Below are 12,246 nucleotides of genomic sequence, written 5' to 3' on the forward strand. Positions count from 1 at the left end.
AGCTCAGCAGTGGTGTTATCTCTTTGCTAGCATTTTCAGTGCCGAGTGAGGAGATGGATTCAGGGACACTTGTCGGGGTGGTGCTCATGTCTTTTTTTTATATGTATATTAAGTGAATAGGGGTTGAATAATGAATATAAAATGTTGAAGCTGTGGGAATTGTTGAGAAATTATAAAAAAAATTAGCAACTGAAAAAAGGGTGAAGGAAAAATGTCCTGTATTATTGCTGCATTTCCTTGATTACTAGTGAGGGTGAGTGTTTTCATGTTTATTGACAATTTGTATTTCTTCTATGAATTGCCTGTTTATATCTTTTGTGTATTTTTGAGTTTTTTTTTAATCTGATCTAGTTCTTGAATATAAAGAGTTATTTATGTATTCTGAGTATTAATCTTTTTCCTGTAGTATATATTTTTGATATTTTCTAGCTTTTTGGTTTTAAATTTATGACTTATTTTGTGGTACAGAAGTTTTACGTATTTAGATCAGGTTATTTTTACCATTATGATTTCTGGTTTGTAATTGCTTTGGAAGGCCTTTCCTAAAACTGGCTTATAAAAACACTCTCCTGTGCACTTTTTAATACTTATTTTTAATCTGTTAGCTTTAGTCACGTTTTTTGTGTGTGTAGTAGAAGAGAGGAATCTACTTTTGTTTTTCCAAATGAGTAGTTTGACATACTCCAATGTGATTGGCAGAGCAGTGTGTTTTCTTTTACTTTATAATTCATGTCTTTTGGTAAGAGGATTGCTACTGTTATTTCGTGATTTTATAAGTGAATAACCAAGCTCCTTGTTTATAAAAATATTAATGTGTGCAACAAAGTACAAAGACTCATGCCAATCATATTTCAGGTATTAGAAGGGGATCATCTATACTTGACTTATTTTACTCTGTCAGATGGGAGTGCACCTGTGTTGATTTGAGGTAGAAATGACCTTTTTGGACTGTAGCTTGAGAAGTAATTTGTGCTGCTAAGTAAATTAAAGGCCAGGCTTCCACATAGTGTGGGAACCATGATGGGGATAGGATGGACTTGTGGAGGTCCAGCCAGCCAGGTAGTTTCCTGGGCATTAACAAAATCCACCTCATACACAGGATACACAGCTACCCATTTTTGTATTCTTAAATCTCTTACTCATCCATTTTCTGGTACCTCTTGAAAATCTTTGGGTAGGCTTTACCTTAGTGTTAGATTCAAAGTTAGTCACCTTACACAGGCTTTTAGGGAATAATTGCATGGTACCTTAAGTGATATTTTTAATACCTTATTTGTTTTTTGTTAACTTTTTTGCTCTGAATAAAGTTTTCTCCCCATTCATGGAGATGTTTCTGTTTCTCTTCACTTTACAGCAAATGGAAAGGTGACAACAGCAGCGTCAGTTCCCTGTGTATTAGCCCAGATGGAAAGATGTTGCTTTCAGCTGGTCGAACAATCAAACTATGGGTTTTGGAGACCAAAGAAATCTACAGAGTGAGTGAATCAAATTAGTTGTAAGCCTAACATTTGTCTAGAGTAAGTATGGAGAAGGGCAGAAAGTCTGAGCCATAGAATGTCATTTAAAGAGTACAGATTTGTTATTTTCAGGCATATCAAATAGTAGACTCAGAAGATGAAAGTTAGCTTCCAAATCCGGTGTGTTGATATTTAATAGGTTAGATGTGTCCGTTTCACATGCATTTGAGAAATGAATAGAACAAATAAGTAGAATGTGAATTAAAAATCTTTTACTCTGCTGTATAATGATATAGTAGGTTTGATTTCTTTCTTGCATCTTGTGTTTACTACGTTTGCAGTATTTGACTATGGGGATATGTAGTATTATATTTTTGAGTGTGCTACGGGGTGTATATTTGGTGCTGTGATGATGCCTTAAAATTGTGGTTTCGACTCACTGAGAGTAAAATGAAGACCTACAATTCCTTGGCTGTGTCTGAGCACCCAGGCGCCCCTTAAACATGGATAGAATTAAGCGGGTCTTTAATGCAGGATGGAAAAAATAAAGATTGTGGGTAGGGCCATGGGAGTTGTTAGGGCATGGTGATTTTCAGATGGAGTTTTAATTATTTTTTTTATTAAAAATTTTTTTAATGTTTATTTTTGAGAGAGAGAGAGAGAGTATGAGCAGGGCAGGGGCAGAGAAAGAGAGAGAGGGAGACACAGAATCTGAAGCAAGTTCCAGGCTCTGAGCTGTCAGCACAGAGCCTGACGTGGGGCTCGAACCCGTGAACCACAAGATCATGACCTGAGCTGAAGTCAGAGCCTTAACTGACTGAGCCACCCAGGCACCCCTCAGGTGGAGTTTTTGAAAGTACATGGAATGTAGCACAAATAATCTCAGTTGCTTAGAATTAAATTTAGCTGTTACCGTTAGTCTGTACTTCTGATTTCATATATGGATCATCTGTATTGTGTATGGTCCATAAGGACTCTTCACTTTTGTCACTGTTCTGTGTCCTCTCCTAAACGAGACTGAACTCTCTCTAGCACTTCACAGGACATGCAACGCCTGTTTCCTCACTCGTCTTCACTACTGTCAGACCTCCTAGTGAGAGCCAGCCCTTTGATGGGGTCACAGGCCTTTATTTCCTGTCAGGAGCAGTGCATGACCGGCTACTTAACGTCTGGTATGTAGTCTTGGGCCTGGGAGGTAGTGTTGCCTTGAAGGAATCTGTCACAGCTTGTATGGGTAATATAAATGATGAATGTGAGACTTGCTTTATTGTATTTAACGTTAGAGTTACCTTGACTTGTAATGAAGAATTGAGCCTGCCTAAAAAACCGACTTTATGAGAAAAATTTAAGAGCATTGTATCATAGTACCACATCCTTGCTTGCTTAGAGGTAGAGGAGTCTGAATATGGCAAGTTATAAATAACCTTCTTAAAAAATTTTAGGATAATGTCTAATTTTCTTGAAAAAGGACCATTGGGTTAGTGCAGTAATGTCTATTTACTGATGTTTTACTGAGGACATTTAATTTCTTGGATATGTCTGAGAATGCCCAGTAGTGCCCCCCTTTTTTCTTCTTCCCTTTTTTGCAGTAATTGCTGTTACTATTTTTCCTTGGAACTACTTTTTTTTTTTTTTTTTTTTTTGAGATTGTATTTTATTTTTATTTTAGAGAGAGCACAAGTGAGGGAAAGAGAATCTTAAGCAGGCTCCATGCTCAATGCAGAGCCTGACTTGGGGTTTGATTTCATAACCCTGGGATCATGACCTGAGCTGAAATGAAGAGTCGCATGCTTAATTGACTGAGCCACCCAGGCGCCCCTTTAAAATTTTATTTTTAAGTAGTCTCTACAACCAATGTGGGGCTTGAACTTAACCCTAAGACCAAGAGTTTCATGCTCTACCGATTGAGCCAGCCAAGCACCCCTGGAAATACTTTTAAAAGTAAAAATTAATTTGGTATTAAATGGCCATCAGAAAGTTTTTAAATTTAAGAAAATAAGGGTTTTCTTGGATTTTATGAGAACTGATGGTGAAGCTAACTTTTTTTAAACACCTGCTGTTCAGATAAAATAAGTGGAGATTTAAACAAGTAGTTTCTCATCCTAGTAATCAGTTAGTTGAGCATGTTCTTGATCATATAAAGTTACTATGAATTTATACCAAATAACTCAGAAGTGGGAATCATCAAATACATAAACCTTGCAGTTGGGTGGGGAAAGGTTCATAAGATCTAATGTGGACTTCTGTTCACCTTCAAACCATCAAATGAGCCATAGTCCTAACTATCCTTTCATAATCACATTGTGTTGGTTTTCTGTCCTGTGTCTGTTTTTTGAGGCATGCCTTCTGGGATAATTTAGTTTTATAATGTTTAACACTTTACATAAGAAATTAGTAATGCCAGAAAGTTAAAATCTGCCACCAAATCCTCCTGACTACTTGGATGTTCCAGTCTTAAAAATGCTTCACCTGTTTGGCTCCCTAGACCTAGGGGTCTCCAGCTACAAAATTTCTCCTTTAAAAAAAATTTTTTTTTTAATGTTTATTTTTGAGAGAGAGTGTACGCACGTGGGGGAGGGGCAGAGAGAGAGAGAGAGAGAGAGGGAGGCACAGAATCTGAAGTAGGCTCCAGGCTCCGAGCTCTCAGCACAGAGCCCGACGCGGGGCTCGAACTCACGAACTGTGAGATCATGACCTGAGCCAAAGTTGGATGCTCAATTGACTGAGCCACCCAGATGCCCCTACAAAATTTCTTCTGTAAAAGAGAAATTGATTTCTGTTGTCTTAACATCCCCCAAATAGTATGTGTATGCCTGTGGGCTTCCTACTAACAGAGGAATAAACTTGAAACATTAAAAACCCATATTAAAAGGCTGCCTCCAAAGACCATTTATGGAAAACTTTGTGTTTTGTAGGTAGAGGAAGCCTAAGGTTCCCTGATGATTACCTTTGAAAGACACATTTCTGTTAGGAAATAACATTTGAAGGCTTCTTGCTGAGTGAAAATTAAGCAAAAAAACACTTTTATATTACTGTAAGGACAGTACTATCCTGTTGTTGAGCTAAGATACCAGTTTCTTTTGTATAAAGTAGTCTTATGGCAGTGATTTTGAACAATGTATAGTATAAATGGCTTCAAGTTAGAATTAGTATTGTTTTATGAAGAATTCATAAATGGGAATACTTAGAAGTTGATCCAGTAAAATTCTTAGTTTTCTTCTATACACAAAAATATTGAAAGATTGCTTACTGGTGAATATATATTTTTTTTAATGTTTATTTTTGAAGGAGAGAGTATGCGCGTGAGTGAGTGGGGGAGGGGCAGAGAGAGAGAGAGGGAGACCCAGAATCTGAAGCAGCATAGAGCCCGACATGGGGCTCGAACTCAAAAGAGCTCATAAGCCGTGAGATTATGACCTGAGCCAAAGTCAGTTGGACGCTTAACCAACTGAGCCACCTAGGTGCCCTTGTTTACTGGTGAATGTATAGTCTCACTAGTTGATAAAAACAAACTGATTGTGAATTGTGTTTGCAAATCATGTTTTTTTACTGTTAGTCTTTTTCTTTTTTTAATTTGTGCCTTAAATTTTTAAAATACCTTTATTGGGGTATAATTGATGTATAATAAACTGCACATGTTCTTCCTTTTATTTTAATGTTTATTTATTTTTGAAGGGGAGAGAGAGACAGAATGTGAGTGGGGGAGGGGCAAAGGGAGAGGGAGACACAGAATCTCCTGGCTCTGAGCCATCAGCACAGAGCCCGACGTGGGGCTCAAACTCACGGACCACGAGATCATGACCTGAGCTGAAGTCGGATGCTTAACCGACTGAGCCACCCAGGCGCCCCAGGATGTAGATTTTAAAAAATAAAAAATAAAATTAAGAAAAAAACAAGTGTTAAAAATAAATAAATAAATAAATAAATAAATAAATAAATAAATAAATAAAACCTGTTGTGTAAACATTAAAACAAAGTTATTACAGACATTTGTGTATAAATCTTTGTATGGACATATGATTCGTTTCTTTTGTGTAAATACCTTGAGTGCATGGGTAGATCATATGATATATATTTAACTTTTTAAGAAATTGCCAGGTTTGGGCCCCTGGCTGGCTTAGTCAGTAGAGCATGTGACTCTTGATGTCAGGGTCATGAGTTCAAGCCCCATGTTGGGGCTACTGAAAAAAATTGTCAAGTTTTTTCAAAGTGATAGTACCATTTTTACATTTTACATTCTGACCAGCTATGTATAAGAGTGCAGATTCTTTCATATCCTCACCAATGCTTGATATAATCATTTAATCTTAGCCATTTTAATAGGTATGTAATGGTACCTCCCTGTGGTTTTAGTTTGCATTTCCCTAATGGCCACTCATGTTGAGAATCTTGTCCTGTTTGCTATCTGGATATGTTTCTTGATGAAGTATCTGTTCATATGTTTGGCCTATTTTTTAGTGGGTTTGTTTTCTTACTGAGTTTTGAGAATTCTATATATATTCTCAATATAAACCCATTATCAAGTATATGCTTTGCAGATATTTTCTCCTAGTATGCGCATTGTCTTTTCGAAGAGAAGTTTTTAATTTTGATGTAGTCCGGATCATGTTTCGAGATCTTTGCTTAATTAATCCAAGGTCACAAAGGTTTTCTTCTGAAAGATTTAGTTTTAAGGCTTGCATTTTGAGCTAATATGTGTATATGGTACAAGGAATGAATGACAGTTTTTTAAAAATTTTTATTTAAATTCCAGTTAACATACTGTGTAATATTAAAAAAAATTTTTTTTTAATGTTTATTCATTTTTGAGAAACAGAGTTAGAGTGGGGGAGGGACAGAGAAAAGAGGGAGACACAGAACCTGAAGCAGGCTCCAGGCTCCAAGCTGTCAGCACAGAGCATGATGCGGGGCTCAACTCACAAACTGCAAGATCATGACCTGAGCTGAAGTCGGCCGTTTAACCGACTGAGCCACCCAGGCGCCCCGACATACAGTGCGATATTAATTTCAGGTGTACAGGATAGTGATTTAGCACTACCATAAATACCCAGTGCTCATCACAAGTGTACACCTTAATCTCCATCACCTATTTAGCCCATCCCCCACACCCCCAACCACTAGTTGTGTATAGTTAAGGGTCTGTTTCTTGGTTTGCCTGTCTTTTTCTCCTCTTTGTTTGGTTTCTTAAATACCACATGTGCGTGAAATCATACAGCATTTGTCTTTCGCTGACTTCACTAAGCATAATACTTTCTAGTTTCACCCATGTCACTGCAAATGGCAAGATTTCATTTTTTATGCCAGTGTGTGTGTGTGAGAGTGAGAGAGAGAGGTGTATATCACATCTTTATCCATTCATCAATGGGCTGTTTCCATAATTTGGCTATTGTAGATATTTGGTATTGTAGAAATATCAGGTGCATGTATCCCTTTGAGTTAGTATTTTTTTTTTTTTTTTGAATAAATACCTAATAGTGCTGCTCTTGCTGGGTTATAGGACAGTTGTGTTTTTTACATTTATTTATTTATTTAGAGCGAGCGAGTGAGAGGCGGAGAGAGAATTCCCAGCATGCTCTGTGCTGCCAGTGAAGAGCTTGATGTGTGGGGTTTGATGCCACGGACTGCAAGATCATACCCGAGCCAAAATCAAGAGTCAGATGCCCTGTGACTGAGCCACTCAGGCACCCCTATTTTTAACTTTTTTTTTTTTTTCGCAAGTGTCTATTTAGGGGAAAGTGGGGGGATCTGAAGCGGGCTCTGCACTAACAGCAGTGAGCCCGATTTGGGGCTTGCACTCAACGAACTGGGAGATCGTGACCTGAGCCCAAGCTCAACTGACTGAAAACCATCCAGGCACCCCCTTATTTTTAACTTTTTGAGGAAACTTCATAAGTTTTGCAGAGTGGCTGCACCAGTTTGCATTCCTAAATGGATGGAAATTTATGTTCTTGTGTTAGGAATATCCATTGGTCTCAGTACCATTGGTTGAAAAGACTATTTCCAGTGAACTGTTTTTGCATATATACATGGATATACACATACAGTTGGTTCTTTTTTTTTTATTTTTTTAATTTTTTTTAAGTTTATTTATTTTTGAGACAGAGAGAGACAGAGCATGAACGGGGGAGGGGCAGAGAGAGAAGGAGACACAGAATCGGAAGCTGGCTCCAGGATCTGAGCCATCAGCCCAGAGACTGATGCGGGGCTCGAACTCACGGACCGTGAGATCGTGACCTGAGCTAAAGTCAGACGCTTAACCGACTGAGCCACCCAGGTGCCCCATACAGTTGGTTCTTATTTGCAGTTGTTATGTTGTATAAAGTCCTCATGAGCGCAGAGTTAGTGATACTGAACTGTGATTCCTCCGGGAAATATAAGGTTAGGTTTCTGCAAGTTTTGTTGGTTACATTTTTGTCATCTAATCAATATATAGCCTCATTTTATGTGTGTTTCTGTTTGAAAATACATCATGTATATAGTTAATTAACCCCTCTCAGAACAGAGTTTGCCTAACAAATATTTTTTCCCTTAAGGCATATTACAGCTTCTTTTGCTCTTAGATACATGAGACAGCACTTGAGCACTATACTTAGGGCACTGTTTATTTTTTTATTTTTTTTTGAGAGAGAGGGCACAAGTGAGCGAGGGGCAGAAAGAGGGAGGGAGAGAGAAGAGGGGCTCACCCAAATTGGGGCTTGAGCTCACCTGAAGTGTGGTGTGGGGCTCGTGTTAACCTGATGGAGGGCTTGAACTTACAAACTGTGAGATCATGACCTGAGCCAAAGTCTGGTGCTTAACCTACTGAGCCATCCAGGCGCCTCCTTAAGGGACATTTTAAAAGTGAAATCACCAACAAAAACATGAAAACAAAATGAAAATACTTTTTAGCATTCTAAATAATACTAATGATACTAAATAATACTAATAACACTTCTGTAGTGTGAGAGCTGAAGGAAGAAGTCAGAGCATAGCCTTGTTGAACATTGTGGGCAACTCTTACTATTTTTCACTGCTTTGAGCATTTTTATTGCTCTGTTCAAGACTATGGAAGTTCCACAAATTCTGATTCGGAGGCTAACAAATTTTAGCAAGTAAGCAAATTCTCAAAGAAGGAATCCACAAATAATGAGGGTCATTTGGGTTAAATATACGCATGGGTCTATTTCTGGACTCTATTTTCTTTACATTGCTATCGTGTGAATTCTCAGATTAATCTATAGAATCAGTGTAAACCCAGTCAAAATCTCAGCAAACTCTCTTGTAGAAATTGACCATCTGATTTTAAAATTCAAAGAGAAATGCAAAGGATGTAGAATAACCAAAACAATGTTGAAAAAGCAGAAAAAAGTTGGAGGACTCACATTGCCTGATTTCTGGACTTGTCAAGCTACAATAATCAAAACAGTGTGGTATTGGCATCAAGATAAACAGATTAGTGGAAAAGAATAGAGAATGTTACTTATTGTTTAAATCTGCATAAGGGCATTAGTGCTTTCTCTTTTCCCTGCAACCATGTTAAGTGGCAGTGACACAAATGGGTCTAAGTTTGATCTGTAGTCTCTTTATTTAGCTTTCAAAAGATGCAAAAACTATTGGGAATCTAATGCTGTTACTCCCATTAGGTGCTCATCTTTTTTTGTTGTTTAATTTCTTACTACCTAATCACGGGTTTTGTTATCTAGGCAGGTCCGGTCAGAAAACAAAGAAAAGAATGCAGTGATGTCTTTTACAGTTACAGATGAACCTGTCTATATTGACTTGACGTTGTCAGAAAATAAAGAAGAGGTAAATGGCTCAATTTTTGAGAATTTGTTTTTGGATTTCACAAATTATATTTTTAAAGTTAGTGTTTTGATGATTTAATGATTTTGGGAAAGTAGGGGACATGAGGGAAGAAAGAACAAAATGTAACAAAAATCTTCTTGGACTGTCCGGAGTAACCATTAAATAAATCACTGTGGTGTGCACTTCCGAGCAGGGGGACCGTGTCCCGTGTTTTCAGGGATCTTTTTTTTTTCCAAAAATTTTTAACGTTTATTTATTTTTGAGAGACAGAGCATGAGTGGGGGAGGGACAGAGAGAGAGGGAGACACAGAATCTGAAGCAGGCTCCAGGCTCTGAGCTGTCAGCACAGAGCCCGAGTGGGGCTTGAACCCACAGACTGCGAGATCATGACCTGAGCTGAAGTTGGATGCTTAACCACCTGAGCCACCCAGCCACCCAGCAGGGATCTGACTGCTCTGACATGCGGGGCCTGCCAGTTTCTTTTGTCAGTGACTTTGCACTTGGTAGTGACTTTGCTCCTATAACTTCCAGGCTGCATTCTTCTTGTTATCTTCTTGGCTTAAACTTTTATTTCTATGCTTGACAAGAACTCCAGTTGTTTAGATGACAGTAGTGAATTTTAAATGCAAGAGTTGTGCCACCTTGGTGTTCTGACTTTTTCTCTGGTTATTTAAAGGGGTGGGGAGGACAGTTGAAGTTTTATAAGTATATTATGAAGGTCATTCTCCATTAGAGTAATCAGTTTAATTTTTCTTTTAGCCTGTCAAGTTAGCTGTTGTTTGCAAAGATGGTCAAGTTCATCTTTTTGAACACATATTAAATGGGTAAGTACGAAATTTCTCAAGTCAAATTTGTTTTCTTTCCCTGACTTGTTACTCTTTTTTATTCCTACCTCAGTATTCTTTGCCTTACATTACTTTTCAGTTAGGTTGTTTTGAAAGAATTATTAATTATCCATATGACTATATACATTTCCAGTGAGGATTCAAGTTTTTGGATTGTGGACCATTTCTTCATATTTGTGGGTAGTAAAGTAGTTTTATGATATATGCTTAGTAAATGTTGGCAGTTCTAATGATACATTTTGTTGGTTTACCTTAAAGTTTATACTTATTTTGAGAGAGAGAGAGAGAATGCATGCATGAGATGTAGTGGGGCAGAGAGAGAGGGAGAGAGAGAATCCCAAGCAGGCTCCGGTCACCTTAGAGCCTGACACGGGGCTTGATTTCATGAACCGTGAGATCATGACCTGAGCCGAAATCAAGAGTTGGATGCTTAGGGTGCCTGGGTGGCTTAGTCGGTTAAGCATCCGACTTCATCTCAGGTCATGATCTCCCAGTTTGTGAGTTCAAGCCCCATGTCGGGCTCTGTGCTGACAGCTCAGAGCATGGAGCCTGCTTTGGAATCTGTGTCTCCCCCTCTCTCTGCCCCTTCCCTGCTCATGCTCTGTGTCTCTCTGTCTCCCAATAATAAAAAAATGTTTAAAAAAATTTAAAAGAGTTGGATGCTTAGCCAACTTAGCCACCTAGGTGCCCCTCTAGTGATACATTAAAAATTTTTTTTTACCGTTTATTTATTTTTGAGAGACCGAGACAGAATGAGCAGGGGAGGGGCAGAGAGAGAGGGAGACACAGAATCTGGGGCAGACTCCAGGCTCTGAGCTGTCAGCACAGAGCCTGATGCGGGGCTTGAACCCACAAACGATGAGATCATGACCTGAGCTGAAGTTGGACGCTTAACAGACTGAACCACCCAGGCATCCCTCTAGTGATACATTTTAACTGAAAGTGGTTCAGTTGGAAAAGTTTGCTTGTGAACCTGGTAAAGCCTTGATTTCTGACTTTGATAATAGTTTCCCTTGCCATATACATGTGGATCAATGAAGCATGGCAATGCTATTGTTTTGGTGGACAGGGGGGTGTTGCTGTTAGCATGTGTAGTAGTCATAGATCTAGGATCAGTAAATTATGACCTGTGGGTCAAATCCAGTATGACCATACTTGGCCCCCAAAACTAAAATATTTACTATCTGCTCTTTATAGAAAGCTTGGCAACCTTTGCCATTCTCTGTAAACGTGGTCTGAGACTCAATCATGTGAACTTCAAGATGGTTTCAACTTTTTGTCAGTTGGTATTTTTCCTTTTATAATCCTAATGTAGGAATTTGTTTAAGTATAAAATTGTTATGAAGGCATAAAACATTGAAAAGCATTTAGGATGTGTAGACAATAGGTTATAAAGCCTTATTCTCCCTGCATTGAGTTCTACTCCCTAGAGGTAACTCTTAACATTTTGGTGTGTAACACTTGTGGCCTTTATTGATACAGTCATACACGTATGTGGAACATATAACTAAGGGCCCAGAGATGGTGGGCTGCTGTGAGGAATTGGGCACCTCTCCATGGGCAATAGTAAGCTGTTGCTTTTATGCAGAAGACTGATAAGGTTTGACCTCATCAGGTATTAAGTGTTAAGACATTATTAAGCTTTTGAGTCATTCTGTCGGATGTGTTGAGAATAGACTACAGAGGGGTAGAAGACCAGAAATCCTGGATGGAGATGGTTGTGGAGTCAGGATAACTAGGAGGCATGAGCTAGAAGGATGGTGTGGTGCACCTGTTGGGAGTAAGATGTCTGCGGTGTGAGGAGTGAGAGGCTGAGACACAGTGAAGGGCGGGGCTGTTGGAGGCGGGAGGGTATGGACCTGGGAGGACAGTGTATCAGAAGCATCATCAGCCTGCACGGTGGATGCAGAGACCAGACTGCTAAGAAAGGAATTCCTCAGGAGTAGTGTTAGAATGACAGCCACTTGAATCTTCAAGAAATCTGGGGGAGTGGCCCAGAAATCATTGGATGACAGCGGGAGAGGGAGGTAGCTGGTATCTGGTAACAACACTTACCCAGGTTTTAGAAGGGAAAGAGAGACAGACTATTCATCTTGAAATGTTTGTGAAGAACACGGAACACTCTTAAAATCATCTCATGCCTAGGCTTCTGACATAAA

The 12,246-nt window shown here is 38.9% G+C and overlaps 1 protein-coding gene and 1 non-coding gene across 3 annotated transcripts in view; both read left to right on the plus strand.

Moving 5' to 3' along the window:
• The window catches only part of WDR43 (WD repeat domain 43), a 47,080-nt gene that overhangs the window by 16,300 nt on the left and 18,534 nt on the right, over positions 1-12,246 (plus strand). For both annotated transcript variants that reach the window (XM_040496404.1, XM_040496403.1), the window contains exons 4-7: positions 1,355-1,475; positions 2,490-2,629; positions 9,140-9,242; positions 10,002-10,066. In XM_040496404.1, the coding sequence (XP_040352338.1) occupies positions 1,355-1,475; positions 2,490-2,629; positions 9,140-9,242; positions 10,002-10,066 (429 nt within the window). The remainder of the gene's footprint in view (positions 1-1,354; positions 1,476-2,489; positions 2,630-9,139; positions 9,243-10,001; positions 10,067-12,246) is intronic.
• LOC121044646 (small nucleolar RNA SNORD53/SNORD92) lies at positions 1,859-1,943 on the plus strand. The gene has a single exon (XR_005797408.1). It is a non-coding gene; the product is annotated as a small nucleolar RNA SNORD53/SNORD92 (small nucleolar RNA).

Source organism: Herpailurus yagouaroundi, unplaced genomic scaffold, assembly GCF_014898765.1.
Source record: "Herpailurus yagouaroundi ecotype Mexico unplaced genomic scaffold, PumYag 188, whole genome shotgun sequence".
NCBI lineage: Eukaryota > Metazoa > Chordata > Mammalia > Carnivora > Felidae > Herpailurus > Herpailurus yagouaroundi.